Here is a 16,732-nt window from a genome sequence, read left to right on the forward strand (position 1 = left end):
CTGGTGCTGGCCACTGTCAGAGACAGGACACTGGACTAGATAGACCATGGTTCTGATCCAGTCTGGTAATTCCTGTGTTCCTATTTTGTGACATTTCCTAGAGAGTGATCATGGTTCTTTAAATCAGGTCCTGCTGGATGTGAGCATAATGCATAGTTCAATCACATCCTTAGTTTTTGTTGCATCTTCTCTCATGCTGCAACATGCGAGATTTAATATAACTGCCCCCATCCATGTTAGCTAACACACTAATTGTTTGTTCTTTGCCTCGCTTCAGGGCCCAAGGAGACACCCCGCCTCACACACCATGGAATTTGCTACAAAGAAGCGTGTCCTGAGCTCTGCTTGTTTTCTGATGCATTGTCTGGCCTGCTTGGGGAGCTCTGAGAAAGGCAACTCCTCCCCCTTACATTTTACCCATCCCTTTTATAACGCCACAATCTATGAGAATTCTGCCCCCAAGACCTATATAGAGAGCTATGTCAAAATGGGCATTTACGTGACAGACCAAGAGTGGGCCGTCAGGTACACAATAGCTTCCGGGGACAGCGACGGTCTCTTTAAAACCGAGGAGCACATGGTTGGGGATTTCTGCTTCTTGAGGATCAGAATGAGGAGCGGGAACACGGCACTTTTAAACAGGGAGGTCAAAGACAATTACATGTTGATAATTCAAGCCACAGAGAAAGCCTTTGCCTATGAAGCGTGGGCCAAAGTGCTGATCCACATTCTGGACAGGAATGACTTGAAACCTCTTTTTTCACCCCCCTCGTACAAAGTCACCATCAGAGAAGACACACCTCCGAAAACTGCTATCAGCGTGGTCAGTGCCACGGATGCTGACCTGGGTCAGAATGCAGAGTTCTATTACGCCCTCCACACCCGCTCACACTTGTTCATGGTGCACCCCACCAGCGGAGTAGTGATGACGGCCAGGAGGCTGAATGGTACATACCGAGGGAAACACCAGCTGCAGGTCCTGGCTGTGGACCGAATGCGAAAAATCTCCGAGGGCAATGGATTTGGAAACCTAGCTAATCTGGTGGTCCAAGTGGAGCCATCTGCCAGGAAGCCCCCAGCTATTGCCTCAGTGACGGTGACACCAGCTGACTCAGCTGAGGACCTCCTCTATGCTACATTGTTTGTGGAAGCTAGTGGTTCAGAACCCGGGATTGATTCAGTTGATATTGTAGCCGGAGATCCAGGAAGGCATTTCAAAGCCATGAAATCCTTTGTTGGGAGCAATGAGTTCATGATTGTGTCAACCAAAGAGATCAATTGGTTGGCTAATCCCTCTGGTTTCAATCTAAGTCTGCAGGCCAAGGACAAGAGCAAACCACCTCTGTGCTCACAGATTAGAATTATCCACATACCTCCTTCCAAGTATGTCTCTGCCAGATTTCAGCAGGAAGTGTACAGAGTCCAGCTCAGTGAATTTTCCCCACCTGGGAGCCAAGTTGCTATGGCTAAAATCACCCCAGTCTTTCCAAATCTGAAGTATATTTTGAGACCCACTCCGGACAGCACAGGGTTTAAAATCAACCCTCAAACTGGGCTCATAACTACAGTCAGAACGATGGACTTCCAAGACCAGTCTCACTTTGAACTTGAAGTTACAACGGCCAACAGCCAGGCCTACACCACTGTTGCCATTGATATCATTGATTGCAACAACCATGCTCCAACTTTTACTCAGTCTTCCTATCATGGCACCTTTGATGAAAATGTCCTGCCTGGCACCAGTGTTTTAACAGTGATGGCTACAGACCATGACCATGGGGAGAACGGCTTTGTCACCTACACCATAGCCAACAAGAAAGAAGTTCCATTTGTCATTGACCCATACTCAGGCATCATCTCCACCTCCAAGCCAATGGACTATGAACTGATGCAGAGATGGTACCATCTGCGTGTGTGGGCATCAGACTGGGGATCCCCCTTCCGCCACGAGACCGAGGTTTATGTTTCCCTCATTCTGAGCAACCTGAATGACAATGCCCCAGTATTCGAGAAGGCAAACTGCAATGGAAGCATCCCATGGGACTTATCTATTGGGCACCCCGTGGTCACAGTATCTGCCATTGATGTAGATGAACTGCAGCACGTAAGATACCAAATCACATCTGGCAATGAGCTTCAGCATTTTGACCTGAATCCTGTCTCTGGAGTCATTTCCCTTAGAACCTCTCTCAGAGATCTTCCTGCTGAGCAGTCACCCCTCTACTCTCTGAAGATAACTGCAACAGATGGAGAGAACTATGCTTCACCTACATCTGTTAACATCACTGTGGTCAGCCCTGGCTTCCCAGTCCACATGCAGTGTGAGGAGACGGGGGTGTTGCAGCAGCTGACGGAGAATATAATCCACTCCATCAAGTCTCTGTCTAAGGACCAAGGCTTGGAGGAGGAAACCTCTGTGAACCAGTATCATGTGAATCATCATTCACCTCAGTTTGATGACAACTTTCCAAGGTCTATCGATATCATGGAGACTGCCCTAGTCAACTCAACCATTGTTGACCTTGCAGCTGTTGACCCTGACACTGGCTTTAACGGCAAACTGGTCTATGTGATCACTGATGGAAATGAGGACAGTTGTTTTACAATTGACATGGAGATGGGTCTCCTCCAAGTTCTCTCACCTTTAGACCATGAACGAACCAGTTTCTACATCCTTAACATTACTGTGTATGACCTTGGCACTCCTCAGAGGTCATCATGGAAACTCTTGGCAGTGAATGTGTTGGATGCCAACGACAATGCTCCTAAATTCCCACCAGGTGCATATGGGGTGGTGATACCAGAAGATGTAACAACAGGGACAGTTATAGCACAGGTGAAAGCAGAAGATGCTGATATGGATGACAATGGGAAGGTAAAATATTCCCTCCTCACCCCCACTGATAAATTTGTCATTAACAGTGTCACCGGGGAGGTGACAGTGACTGGCCCCCTGGACAGAGAATTGTGGCCTCGCTATGTGCTAAAAATAGAAGCCAGGGACCAGCCTAGAATGGGCCACCAGCTGTTTTCAGTCGCTGATCTGGTTGTGACTTTGGAAGATGTAAATGACAACTCCCCACACTGCATCCCAGCCCTGAACCATGTGAAGGTCCCTGAGGACCTGCCCCTGGGGACCATTCTGCTCTTCCTGGAAGCCTTTGATCCTGATGCTGGCTCTGGGGGAGAGCTAAAATACAGCCTTATCAACAATGAGGAGAGGACATTCCACATGGAGAGGCTGACGGGGGCTCTCTGGCTGGAGAAAGAGCTGGACTATGAGATTAGGAACTTTTACAATCTGACCATACAAGTCAGCGATGGCGGGAGGCCCATCTCTCGCTCTTCATTCTGCCACGTGGCAGTTGATGTCCTTGACGTCAACGAGAACCTACACCCTCCTCGCTTTGCCTTCTTTGTGTTCAGCGGTGGGGTGCAGGAGAACAGTCCCGAGGGTACATCGGTGATGATGGTAACAGCTCAGGATGGAGATAAGGGGCAGGATGGAGAACTCCAATATTTCATCCGAGAGGGCACTGGCCTGGCTGTCTTCCGCATTGAAGAGGACACAGGTAATGACAGGCCAGTGTAAGGGTATGTCAAGGGGCACCGTGAAGGTTGGCTTAAATGACATCCTGTGGTTGGTCTGAATTTTGACCCACCGGAACCTTTCCGTATTCTGTTTGCAAAGTCCGTAAGCTCAAATCACCCTTGCTTGTGCAGGGAAGTGCAACGTGCAACCCCATGCGCTAGCAGTGGCAGCTGCTCCCAATGGGAATTCCCCAATGTGTGGACCTCCTGCCTCCCTAAGGGGCTCTGCAAGGGGAAGATACCTTGCAAGAGCAGCCAAAGTCCCATAACAGCCCCACTGCCTGCAGCTGCTCAGGGATACTTGGGATTGGTATATGTCCCAGACACACTTTCCCTGCCCCCGTCCTGGTTTTCATTGCCCACATCCAGGGCTGCCTGGGCCAGCCATAGGCCCCACAGCAGAGTGAGGTTTGCGTGCACCTTGTTCACCTGGACTGATAGAGTATTAAATCATGACTCACTTCAGTCATCAGGGTCTACTGCTGCAGCATTTCAACCCTTTTTCTCCCCCTCCACCACCCTAGAACCCCAAGGTATGCAAGCTTCATCTCCGAGATAAGCCTGACCTCATGCACCAGATCCAGTGCTGAGACTCAGATCTCCTGCATGGTAACACAGAACTGCTAGTGGACCACACACAAATTCCAGCCCAGAGTTTTTAAGGGGATTGTTGTGCAAGTTTATTGGAGTTCTTGGAATCCATTGAAAGAGCTTTTGGTAATTCTCCTAGGTACAATTCAGACTGTGGGACCACTGGACCGAGAATCTACATCTCACTATTGGCTGACAGTGTTAGCTGTTGACAGAGGTTCAGTTCCTCTGTCCTCTGTGACCGAAGTTTATATTGAAGTCACCGACATCAATGACAACCCGCCCCAGATGTCGAGACCAGTCTTTTATGCCTCTGTCATGGAGAACTCCCCCATGAATACCTCTGTCCTTCAGCTTGATGCCAGGGACCCAGACAGCAGCTCTGCAGGGAAGCTGACTTTCCATATCGTAAATGGAAATCCTCAAGGGTTCTTCACCATTAATCCTGTCACAGGTAAGGATTAAACAGCCTCAGTGTCTCCATAGCACACATGGAGTGTTGCACAGAGCATACACAGTTCAGGAGAGTGCACAGCTGCTAAATTACAGGTGGGCTCTGATGAAGTAGGGCAGTTTAATGGTGACTTCTTTCAAATATCCAAATCCTCAGGTACAGTGTCTGCTAAGAGGCCGATTGTCTGTCACTGGCACTCCCACAAGCTGTAACAATCTTTATCTGCAGCCAAGTGGCTCTCAGAAAGAAACAAGATTGTTTTACCTCTTTGAGAGCATCAAAGAGACACAAAGAATTTGTTTTTATTATTTACAATCAACTGCCCCACTGAGCAGCGTAAGCCAGTGGCAAGTGTATCGGCACCAGCAGGAAGTGTCCTTTTGGAAGGTACTCTTTGGTTATAGAACAGGATGATCACCCTACGACAGGTTCAATAAAAACAAATTCTGTTATACCTGGGGACTCCTCTGGTTCACCAGTGCTATTGCTAAAGCTTATCCTCCAATAAATTGGTTAGTCTCTAAGGTGCCACAAGTCCTCCTGTTCTTTTTTGCGAATACAGACTAACACGGCTGCTACTCTGAAACCAGTATTGACTCAGCCTCTTTCTGCCATCACTCCAGACTACATCTTTCATCTCAGCATTAATTGCCAGATCTGTGAGAGCCTTCCAAAGCCCACTGATGCTTAGTGTAAACAGCTTCCCCAAATTATGGTAGTCTGACATGGGGCCGGTCTGAAAATGAAAGCTCTGCCAGGCCTCTCACTATATCAGCTCTTGGGAACTGGAGCAAGGAGGGCAAAGAATCTGACTATGGTATGGGGTTGATTAAATGAGTCTGGCATGGCAGTACCAGGATAGTGCAACAGGTTAATGTTCCTTGCTCTCGGTATGCTACGGCAGCTGGATGTACTGAAGAGGCAAGTGAAACTAACTTGGCTCTTGGCAATGTGTGTTGCTCGTCAGTCTCTAGTAACCCCTTCCCTGGCTTGTTAAGGTGTTGAGCTATTGTAGGGTTGACCGTGTAGGGGAGGCAGGTATAGTATAGTATAGTAAATGGTAAGAACCTCCAGGTTTCAGTAGAGACTCTTTTTGTACTCCCTGTAAGATGGTACTGTATGTTGGCCACAAATGGTGACATGCTGGATAATATCACGGAGTCCTCCCAACCATCTGTCTTCTTCAGCAATTGCAGCTCTACATTCCTCTGCACCCCCGGTAACTATGCACTCTGCTAGAGAGTTGCAGCATCCACGTAAAAACAATATTCTAATTTTACGTTAGAACAACCAGGCTAAAATCCAAATGAGCTGACTCACCTCGAAGGGAAATGTCTGTACACAAACAAAAAATGCGTGACTCACATATAAGCCATCTCCTGTCCCTCTCTCTGTATTCTCCATCTCAGGGGTTGTGTGCATCTGATGAGAGGTGACCTTATCACTTGGTGGGAGGACTCTTCTTTAAACTCAGAGCTTGGGAGCAGTGAGAGGACCTGCTTCCAAACTTGATCTAGCTTCCTTTCTCTTCCCCTTTACTTGCATGTCATCCAAAACGAAAACGATTGCCTGGAAACATTGGTATGCACCCCTAGGTTTACATGCAAGTATATACAGAATTTAAAAAGAAGACATTGATTGCTGTTGCCAGATAAAGTCACAGCTTGTCTAAATTTCTGGGCTGTAGACAGTTTACACAATGCTGATTTCACGATGAGGAAGGGAACGTGTTGGTTGCCCCACTAAAGTGGCTACAAATACAATCTTCTTGTGTCTCATCCTGAGGCTACCGATGGCTGGAAAGTGGTGGAAGGCAGAATCCTGATCTTTGTTGTCAGTGATGATTTATAGTGTGTTTGAGATGGGGATCTACTTGACCCTCTCCGGACAGTGAAAGCCATCATAGTTGTGCAAGAAACAACCACAAAAAATTCACTGCAAAATGGGTGACTTTACCTACATTTTAAGAGAGGGGAAAAGGGCCCAGAGAAGTTTCTGGCACCATGAATCCTCTAGAGCTTTTAACACACTCTGAAGAGTTTTTTCAAATATTCTAGCTCTTTATTCTACATGCTTTTTCAAAGGCAAAAAACGCCTCTCTCTCTCTCTTTACTAAATGGAGGAAAGACCATGAAAGGTTCTAGAAGGGTTTACATTCCAAAACCAGTGATCGCTTCCAAATTCTACCACACTTACTCTGAGATCACCCCAACATTCAAAGACAGAAGAATATTTTGAGTGATTGAATTTGCTGAGGCAGAAGTGTCTGTGACTGGACATGACTGGGAGTCTTTACTTTCTTTATGTTCTTCAGTTACGAGCTATGAGTAATTTCAAGCGGAAGCCACAGAGTCTATTGTTGTTAGTCATGCAATTTGAGCAAATACTGAAGAGATGAGAGTCGGCACAAAGGTTTCAGAGTCATGAGCCAACAGCACACTTAGAAGGAAACTTCTTAAACTTGAAGAACACCACAGTCTAGGTCTCCAGAAATACATAGCCCATCATCTCCCTAGTAAAATGCTTTTGTTCAATGGACAAATACGAGTTTATGTTACAGTGGCACTGGAAACAAATCAGAAAGATTCAGTCTCAAGGATCAACTAGGCTGAAATGCCCCCACATCTCATAGAGAGGGAATGACCACCCGAGTACGGAATGCACCCTAAAGGTCTCTGCCCCACATCAGTCCATAATTCACCCTCTCCCCATTTCTGGTTAAGACCCTCCCATAGCTGCACTCAGGCACCAGCCAGACACCGTTCTGAAAATCAACCAGCAGGAGGGCCTGGTAGATTGATGCCCATCAACACAGTCCTCCCCCACAAGCCCAGCTTCACCTTGTCAGCAATGCCCATGCATTCTGGCAGCTAGCGGGAGAGAGCCAGGCATACTGGGGCTTTGGCTTGCACTGCGAGGTTAGTGCTGGGTCAGACTGAGAGCTCTGCGTACTGAAGGCATCTTCTGACCCACACAACAGACAGCAACCTCTCCTTAGCCACACTGCACTCACAAACCCTCTGTGTTACCTCCCCCAGCCAGGAGAGCCCCACCTCCAAAGGCTAGGTGGTGTTTCAGACTCCATGCCCATTCAGTCCTTATCTGCTGGGAATGCCAGGAAGGGCACGAGTATAGCCAACCCCAACCCAACCCCTTCTTGCTCGCGCACCAGGCCTAGCCCCGGAAAGGTTTTGTAACCATCTGGCATTTGAATTCCCTCACCTTTACTGATAACGTTGTCTATAAAGAAAGGTTAATTTACTCTCTGCCCTCAGCAAGAACCCCATCACCTGTAACAACCAATCAGCTTCTAACCCTCACCCCATGCTATGAGATGTGGCAGCAGGAGATAACATGTTCAAGCAAGCCCGTCCACCACAGGGCACTGCAGATCTTAAGAGTGCAGGTGCCTTGCCTGGGAAAGAGAATTGCTGCTTTCATTTACTATATTCTTACTTGCTCTTTTCTTGATAAGGTTTCTGGTGCCCTCCTGAGCTGAGATGGGCAGGTCTCAGTATAGTTCCCTGTGGACAGAGGGCCCCCTCCTCACAGTTGTCATTTTGCTGGTGGTCTCAGAGAATCCAAGAATTGCAGGGGCCACAGAGGTTACGCTCCACCTCTCAGTTCTAGAGGGAGGTTCCTCCTGTTCGGAGTTGAGACACACTAGCAGATGCAACCCACACTGGAGCTGTTCTGTGGAGGGATAGTCCCCTTTAAGTCATTCTCTCAGAGCTACAAGGTTTACACGGAACAGAAAGGGCCCCCCTAAGAATGACCCCTTAACAAGGGGCTTTCCCAGACAGCATAGAGCAAGTATAAAGGATTCAACCCTGTCCCCCTTCTCGGATACCTGAGAGAGGGTGGAGAAGAGGGGTAATAAACAAAGGTTAATAAGAAGAGGGAATAAACACAGTGAAGATGAGAGCTTCCTGCCTCTGGCAATGGAATATCCCCAGCCCAGCCTAGCAGATGGTGCAGTGGAGTTTTTGTGGGTCATAGTTTTAGCTGGAAACTTTTGCAGACATCTACATTGGATATGCCTAGTATTTAGAAGTCATTCTTCGATGTAAATTGTGTTCTAGTGTATGGGGAGTTTGCAAGTGGAGAGGGGGTGTTATGGAGGGAATGAGGATGTCAGAGTTACAGGGTGGTTTTGGTCACTTGTCCTGAAGACAAGCAAATGTAGAATACGTGGTATCCACTTTGCCTCAGAAAACTGGTATCTTCTTCCCTTCCCCAACTATTCACTCAGCCAGTATCTCTTCATCGGAAACATCCTCCATCTCTGAGCTCTCTGCTACTACTGGGTTCCTGTATCCAGAGGGGCTACTGCTTCCAGAAACCGATTTCTTTCCCTGTGTGTTTCTTACCATGGAGGGAACCAGAAAGACTTGCAGACATTGCTCCCCTCCCTCTTTAAACCTGAGTTCCTCCTTTCAGGAGACCAGGGCTGGGGAACATGCCTGTCTCTGAATCCATTCTCCTTATCTGCTACCTATCAGCTGGGCTCCCAGCCCATTCCCTCTGTGCAGATCTAAGGGTGCTTTGAGACTTATGGGCACCTTATTCTCAGGGAGGAAAAGGTCACTTTCTGCTTTAGTGCTGTGAGCTCAAATGGTGTGTGGTCTTGTAAGTTAGCTACATTGGCTATAAAAATCCCCTGAACAGGAGGCAGCTGGGAGCCTAGTACCTGAAGATCACTGTGGGTTTATGCTTAAAGGCAGGCATAATTTTCTCCAGCTCTGCCTTTTCAGAGGACAGCCGATATTCTCTATGACTTGCAGTAGCTGTGTGCCCTCAGATATGTATATCTTTGTCTTGGAGGAGGCGAGGCTGAAAGTCTAGCCGTGAAGCCGCCTGTCTATAATGACCCTGCAGCAAGCAGCACCTGCCAATCATGCTCAGCATGTTGTCTTCTGTGACATCCTCCTACAGACACAGTAATCAATGTCATTTGTGGGTCTTCAGACTTTGATTTTAGGAAGGACATCTGAGCAACAACGTATTTGCTCATGGGCTGCTTTGGCGTATAACATCCCCAGTCTTTCCCCCTTGATTTTGGGCTTTGTTTTAACCCAGATCTAATACACCTGTTTTCTGCTCGGTCCCATTGAGCACACGTTGCCCATCTGACTGCAAAAGGTTTAGGAAACTGCTGACTGTTGTAACATCAATAGTGCAGTGTCGTTACATGATGCTGGCAATACTCGTGGGGTGGATTTTTCTTTGTCACCTCTAAACAGAGAGCTGCATACAGCACTGACTTGCGGATGAGACTGGATTTAAAGTCCTTGTATAAGCTGAAGCCAGAATAAGTCTTGGGTTTCTATCCCCATGCTCCTGTGACAAGCCTTTACATGCGCGGGTTTGTTCCAGCTGCAAATCCTCCGGCTTTTATTACCAAATCTCACATTCCTGGATTTGACTCTTGGAATTAGGAACTGGAGACACAAGCCAAAGAGGTGCTTGTGAAACCACCCCTCGCTCGGATCACCTTTGCAGTGACCTCGGTTGACCTGAGCACAGGAGATCCCTCTCTTCAAAGACAAACCATGGTTCTAAAGAACGCTGGAAAGCATTTGCTTCTTTCCAAATGAATTACAGCCGTGAAGACTGTGTTCACTCCTAATCAGCAATATGCAGGGCAGATCTGATGGTGTCAGGGGTGACCCTGATACCAGGGAAACCATTCTCATCATGGAAAGCACTCACTGCTGACTTCACTCAAAATGCTGAAATTCAGTGCAATCAGCATCTTACTTGGCATCCTTAAAGGAACAGTACTTGGAGCAATAGGTCATCTCCACACACTTCTTCCACTCACTGCATAATCAGTTTGTGGAACTCACTGTCACAAGACATCTCTGAGGCCAAGAGCTAAGCATGATTTAAAAAAAAAAAAGGGCTGGATATTTATATGGAGAACGAGAGCATCCACTGTCACCTTAGATGGAACCATCTTACATTGGATAAGGGATATACATTCTCATGCTTTGGGGAATAAGCGAATCATGAACAGGTTAGGAAGAAGTGTCCCCTGTATAAGGGACTGGCAGCTAGAACCCAGGTCTGCAGAGCCTGGAACAGCAGATATTCCCACAGTGCCGCTTGGCGGCCATAGAGAAGTACAGCCAGGGGACAGGATGGAGGATAGTACAGGAAGTACAGCCAAAGAGATCCAGAGTGACAGTGTCTGATTGGCCCAGTGCCCCTACTTAACCCCAGGAAGTTGTCTGGGCAACCGCACAAACCTTGGCCTGCTGTAATGCCAGACTTCACCTGGTCTCTGTCTCCATCCTGACTTCGACCCCAATTCCTGCCTCTCGATTCTAACCCAGTACTGCCTCTGATCTCCAGCCGGACTCTGATTCTTGCAGACCTCAGCCCAGCTGAGGCTGCTAGGCCAGACTTCCTGCACCCCCGTCCCTTATACCTGCTGGCAAGCTTTGTCCAGAATTGTCCACTTAGGGGTGGTTCTTGAAGCTTCCTTTCATGTGTGTGGTACTGGCCACTGTCAGAGACAGGATGCTGGAATGTATGGACCCCTGGTTACTTCCAATGTCCCCATGTTCCTACTGGGGTAATGTCATCCCAGGTGTAACTTTTTAGGGACCAGTTGCACAGCCCTTACTCACCCTGGTGAAGATATGTGTTTTCCCCCTTCTGGGATATCACAGTCTTTCCACATGAACTGTCTCAGGCAGCCTTCCCATTCACTGCCCAGGCTGTGCCACTTCCCCAGTGCCTGGCAGGGGAACCTAGGCCTGCCCACTACTCTGGGTTCCAGCTCAGGGACCCTCTAATCACCAGCCAAAGTCTGCAACATCCCAAACATTGCTGCCATTTCCCTGAGCCTTTTCCTACTCCATCCCTATCAGGCTTCCGCTCGACCACCCTTCTAGGTAAACTCTTCCTTCAGGGCCAGGATCCCAGTTCTTTCTCTCTCCCCCTGGGTCTCCTCCTTTCCCTCTCTAAGCCCAGAGAATGACTGCAGGCTTCCACACTGCAGCCCCTTTCTGCTGTAAACTTCCTTGCTTTATACTAGCCCCACCTGCTCCTACTCAGCTGGGCTCCATCCTTAATCAGGGCTTGCTCATCAAGGCTCATCCTCCCTCAGATGTGGCCTATTGGATTACTTAACCCCACCTGGGCCACATTAACCCTTTGTTGTCTAGTGTGGGGTGAGCATTCCATCACAGGGAGATATAAGGAAAGAGGGGACCGTTAGATCGTCTAGTCAGACCTCCAGTATGTCACAGGCCATTATCTTTCACCCAGTTGTCCCTTTAATGAGCCCAATAACTTGTGTGTGGCTAAAACATATCTTCCAGAAAGGCATCTAGTCTGGATCTGAAGACACCAAGAGATGGAGAATCCACCATTGCCCTTGACAGTTCGTTTCAATGGTCGCTGTTAACAATTTGTGCCAAAAGAAAGAAAGAGGGAGAAGGGTCTAATGAGGGGGTAAAATGGGAGAGCAGAATAAAAGAAAGAGGGTGAGGTAGAGCAAGAAAGCACATGGGGGGGGGAAATGAAAGAGGGAAGAGGACAACAGAAGGGAGAAAGAGGATTTTAGGCAAACTACCTTCTCCTTTTTCAGGGCCTTGTGGTGAAAAATTCAGGTGCCCTTGACCTTGGAGCTCCCTGTGTTAACTCTTTGGGTTCTGCTCTTGCCCGAGCTGGGCATGAGGTCAGAACCCTATCCCCAGCTCTGCCAGCAGAAGCTGTTTTTTTCTGTTGGCTGATACCAACGCACTGTTGCTTGCTGCTCCTGTTCCAGCATGCCTGGCTTTCTTTCCCCTTATTCTGACAATGAACAGGAGGCATTCTGTCGCTGCAGGCAGAAATGATCTGTTTCCATTGTCAGCACGTGGGCTCGGACAGGCTGCAAGCACAGGGCTTGTGCATTCCTGGCCTTGCAAACTTTTCTTCCAGCTGGAAAAGAACTGTAAAGACAATACAGGACCTCAGTTAGTTTGCAAGTGATCTTCAGGACCAGCCTGGAGGAGGCGACAACCAAGGAGTAAACATGTTTGTGATGGTTCTTGTCTGGGATTTTGTAAAAAGGCCACCCCGCTCAATGATTAACCCAGGCAGTAAGAGCTCGAGGGAGTTAACCGCTCCAGTGGCATCTAACCTCCATGTTGTGTGTAGGAGCTGCGTTGGCCTCTGGAGCTCGAGCCTCCTGGCTAGTCATTGTGCCTTTCCAAACCGTGACAAGGTACCTTAACCATTATTGTGCACTGGGGCACAGACAAGGAAATCAGCCAAAAAACCCAGAGTGGATTTCAAATCCCATTAGAAAGCCTGCTCAGCATTGGCCAAATCAGAAAGGAAAACAACAATTATCTGGGGGGGAGTAGGGGAGGGGGTGCTTTTTTCCAGCTCCTAGGAGGAAGTGGTTCAAACAGCTGTGTGTAAACATCTCTTCAGAGCACAAAAGCTAATGGAAGTTTCCCTTCCATAATGGTTTTGCCTTCCACTCTAGCCCTCTGATTTCAGAGTGTGCCTAACAGAATGGCAACAAAGAAAAAATTCCGCCCGGCTTCCCCTGAACTTCGTGTCCAGTCTCCGCCTCTGGGGCTCCGAGTGCTCAGCTGCCGGAGTTGTGTGAACACACTTTGCATTTGTGTGTCTTGGCAGGCATGCAGTACTATAGCTCTGTTTGGGAATTAGAACAATTAACCGTTAACCACACGTGCTTTCTGGGCTCAGGACAGGCTGGTTAGCAAACCATGGAGAGGCATCACTAGCTGTGACTGGGCACGGGGTGGGGGGCACAGAAACAAGTTTGCCCTAGTGGAACTTGCCCTGGGGTCAGAAAGAGAAGCCAATGGAAGAGAGACCCCCCATTGTACCCAGGAGTTATGGACATAAAGCAAAATCAGCCCGTGCTGGTGAGCAGGGTTCTCCATTATCCACGGAGAAGGTTTAGCCTGGGACGTGATACATGTGTCATAGAATAATGATGATCAGTAGGACCCAGTCCACCCACCCTCTATTCCTTCATTTCTCTGTTACTGTGATGCTTAGCCAGAACCTGGTTTGTTTTCAGTTCCACCACCATCTCTGTCTGGCCTCCTTTTTGTGACTAACTTTCTACCAGTGTGACGAGGTGAGGGAATATCTTTTATTGGACCAACTTCTGTCGGTGAGAGAGACAAGCTTTCAAGCCACACGTTGCTCTTCTTCAGGGCTCGAAAGCCTGTCTCTCTCACCAACAGAAGTTGGTCCAATAAAAGATATCACCTTAACCACCTTGTCTCTCTACATGACTACAACTACACCGCACCCATTTCACCCATGTTCCCCCTTTCACATCCACTTACCATCCTTGCGTCCACCTACCTATCCCATCTCGTCAGACGTAAGCCATGGCTACAGGATTCAGCAGTCTCACCAGGCACCATTGCTTATGACTCAGCATTTAGGCCCTGATTCAGCAAAGCACTTAAGCATGCGCCAAAGTGTTTTGCTAAATCAGAGCCTTACTTGTTCTCATAGACATGTTTGTTCCTGTCCCAGCGTGGGGGGAGGCTTTGATGATTTCTTGAGGTCCCTTCTAGCGCTACATTCTATGACAAGGGGCAGATTCAAAGACTCCTTGATTGCTGTATTATTGCTTCTTGCTCTTCTACCTCTGCTCAGATGTAGAAATGATGACTGGGGGGGGAAATCCATCACATATATCCAAACATAGTCCGTTAAGCTATGGCTTAAGGCAAAAGACCTATCTGGCTTCAAGATTAAACTCGATATGTTTATGGAGGAGATGGTATGATGGGATAACATGATTTTGGCAATTAATTGATCTTTAAATATTCATGGTAAATAGGCCCAATGGCCTGTGATGGGATGTTAGATGGGGTGGGATCTGAGTTACTACAGAGAATTCTTTCCTGGGTATCTGGCTGGTGAATCTTGCCCATATGCTCAGGGTTCAGCTGATCACCATATTTGGGGTCGGGAAGGAATTTTCCTCCAGGGCAAATTGGAAGAGGCCCTGCTTTTTTTTCGCCTTCCTCTGTAGCATGGGGCATGGGTCACTTGCTGGAGGATTCTCTGCACCTTGAAGTCTTTAAACCATGTTTTGAGGACTTCAATAGCTCAGACATAGGTGAGAGGTTTTTCGCAGGAGTGGGTGGGTGAGATTCTGTGGCCTGAATTGTGCAGGAGGTCAGACTAGATGATCATAATGGTCCCTTCTGACCTTAATATCTCTGAATCTATGAAAGCTACTCTTGTTATAAGATACATTAAGGAGACCAGGTTTACTGTTTTAAATGCATCACATAAATGTTTATAGTGGCAGCTGCCACAGCTGCAGGGTGTTTCTCGCAGCCACATGCGATTTTCTGCTGCCTGTGGCATTTAGACACTTGTACACAAAAGTAACTATGACCAAATTTAAAACAACAGTATCTATCCAGTAACTGTATTAACCCTTGGATCAGAAACAGGATATAAAAACATTTGTGTTGTCAGTTTTGACACCCCTGCAAATGGCATTTGACGCATTCCACTCTCTTTTTAAAGGCAATCCAACTGACAACAGGTGGTAGAATGAAAGAAGGGATGATGTAAGCACAGTGAGAATGACATATCCCCTAGACAGACTGCTACACGCACACACATGCTGACAAATATACACATATACTACCACCCAGGCACACTATTCAACAATTTGTGTTCAAAAGTCCGAGGTCAAGCCTCAAAAATCATGAGATTAACTTAAAAATCACAAGTGTTTTTAACTATATATGTGGGGTTTACTTTAATTTGCCTTCTGCTTCCCGAGCCTTGGGGTACACGCAGTCGCATTTTAAAGCTTTTATCCCTAACTGTGAGGGCTAAAAACGTACTTTTTAAAAAAAATGAAAGCTGAGATTCTCACATCATCATTCGACTCCAGGAGTTGGGGCTTAAAGCACCATGTGTCTCAAAATCACAGGAGTTAGCAACACTGCATCACACACACACATTCAGTAGGATATGAAAAATATACAAGGTCTGTTCCCATATGGGATCTGGAATATGCAAGGTAAAGTCTAATCTTTCCCCATTTATTTTCAAAGGTACTTTTCTCATATGGAGATATTTCACCAGGAATTGGCATTTGTGTAGCAGACAATGGGTGAGATTCAGGGAGGCCAGCCAGTGGACACAGCTGCTTACTGAGGGCAGGCAACCCCGTGAAACAATCTGGTTTCAAAAAGGTGCCTTTGTGGTTGTTAAGCCAAACATGCACCTTAGCAATGGCCTCGTCTGGAATCTCTCATACCCTGTGCTCTCCCCACTCTGCAGAGCGGTCATGCCAATAAAGAGAGACAAGGAGTAGAGAACATTTTTGTCATGCTTATTATAAATACTAAATAATAATAATACCTAGCTTTGCAATGGCAGATCTCAAAGTGCTTTTCAAAAGAGGGCAGTATCATTATCCTCACTTTATAGATGGGAAATCTGAGGCACAGAGAGGGGAAGTGACACCCAACAGGCCCAATAGCAGAGCTGGGACTAGAACCCAGGTCTCCTGAGCCCTAGTCCAGGCTACTAGGCCACACTGCCTTGTAACAGGGTGTCTAGTCTTAAAGCAGGGGACTGTCAGACAGGCTCCCTGAATTCTATTCACAGTTCTGCCACTGACTTACTCTGACCTTGTGCATGGTCCTCAACCTTCCCTGCTTCCATCTGTCCATCTGGAATAAGGACATAATAATATCTACATTGCAGAGATATTAAAGGTGCCAAAGCACCTTCATGAATGCCTGGAAAGCTGTTTGGGATTCTCAGATGGAAAGTGCAATAGATTGTAATTACACTTACTATGATAGTTCATTATCATAGAATCATAGGACTGGAAGGGACCTTGAGAGGTCATCTAGTCCAGTCCCCTGCACTCACGACAGGACTAAGTACTATCTAGACCATTCCTGACAGGTATTTCTCTAACCTGCTCTTAAAAAATCTCCAGTGATGGAGATTCCACAAACTCCCTAGGCATTATGATTGGTTATTGTAAGTATTATTATCGGTCCAAATCTGAGGTCCTCACTCAGTGTTCACACAAATTCCCATTGACTTCAGTTGGAGTTT

The 16,732-nt window shown here is 47.3% G+C and overlaps 1 protein-coding gene across 1 annotated transcript in view; it reads left to right on the forward strand.

Annotated features, from left to right (window-relative positions):
• Positions 1–307: 307 nt before the first annotated feature.
• FAT2 (FAT atypical cadherin 2) overlaps positions 308–16,732 on the forward strand; it is a 69,568-nt gene continuing 53,143 nt past the window's right edge. Inside the window, exons 1-2 of the mRNA XM_077824666.1 lie at positions 308–3,572; positions 4,322–4,636. Coding sequence (XP_077680792.1) covers positions 308–3,572; positions 4,322–4,636 — 3,580 coding nt within the window. The remainder of the gene's footprint in view (positions 3,573–4,321; positions 4,637–16,732) is intronic.

Source organism: Eretmochelys imbricata, chromosome 8, assembly GCF_965152235.1.
Source record: "Eretmochelys imbricata isolate rEreImb1 chromosome 8, rEreImb1.hap1, whole genome shotgun sequence".
Taxonomy (NCBI): Eukaryota; Metazoa; Chordata; order Testudines; family Cheloniidae; genus Eretmochelys; species Eretmochelys imbricata.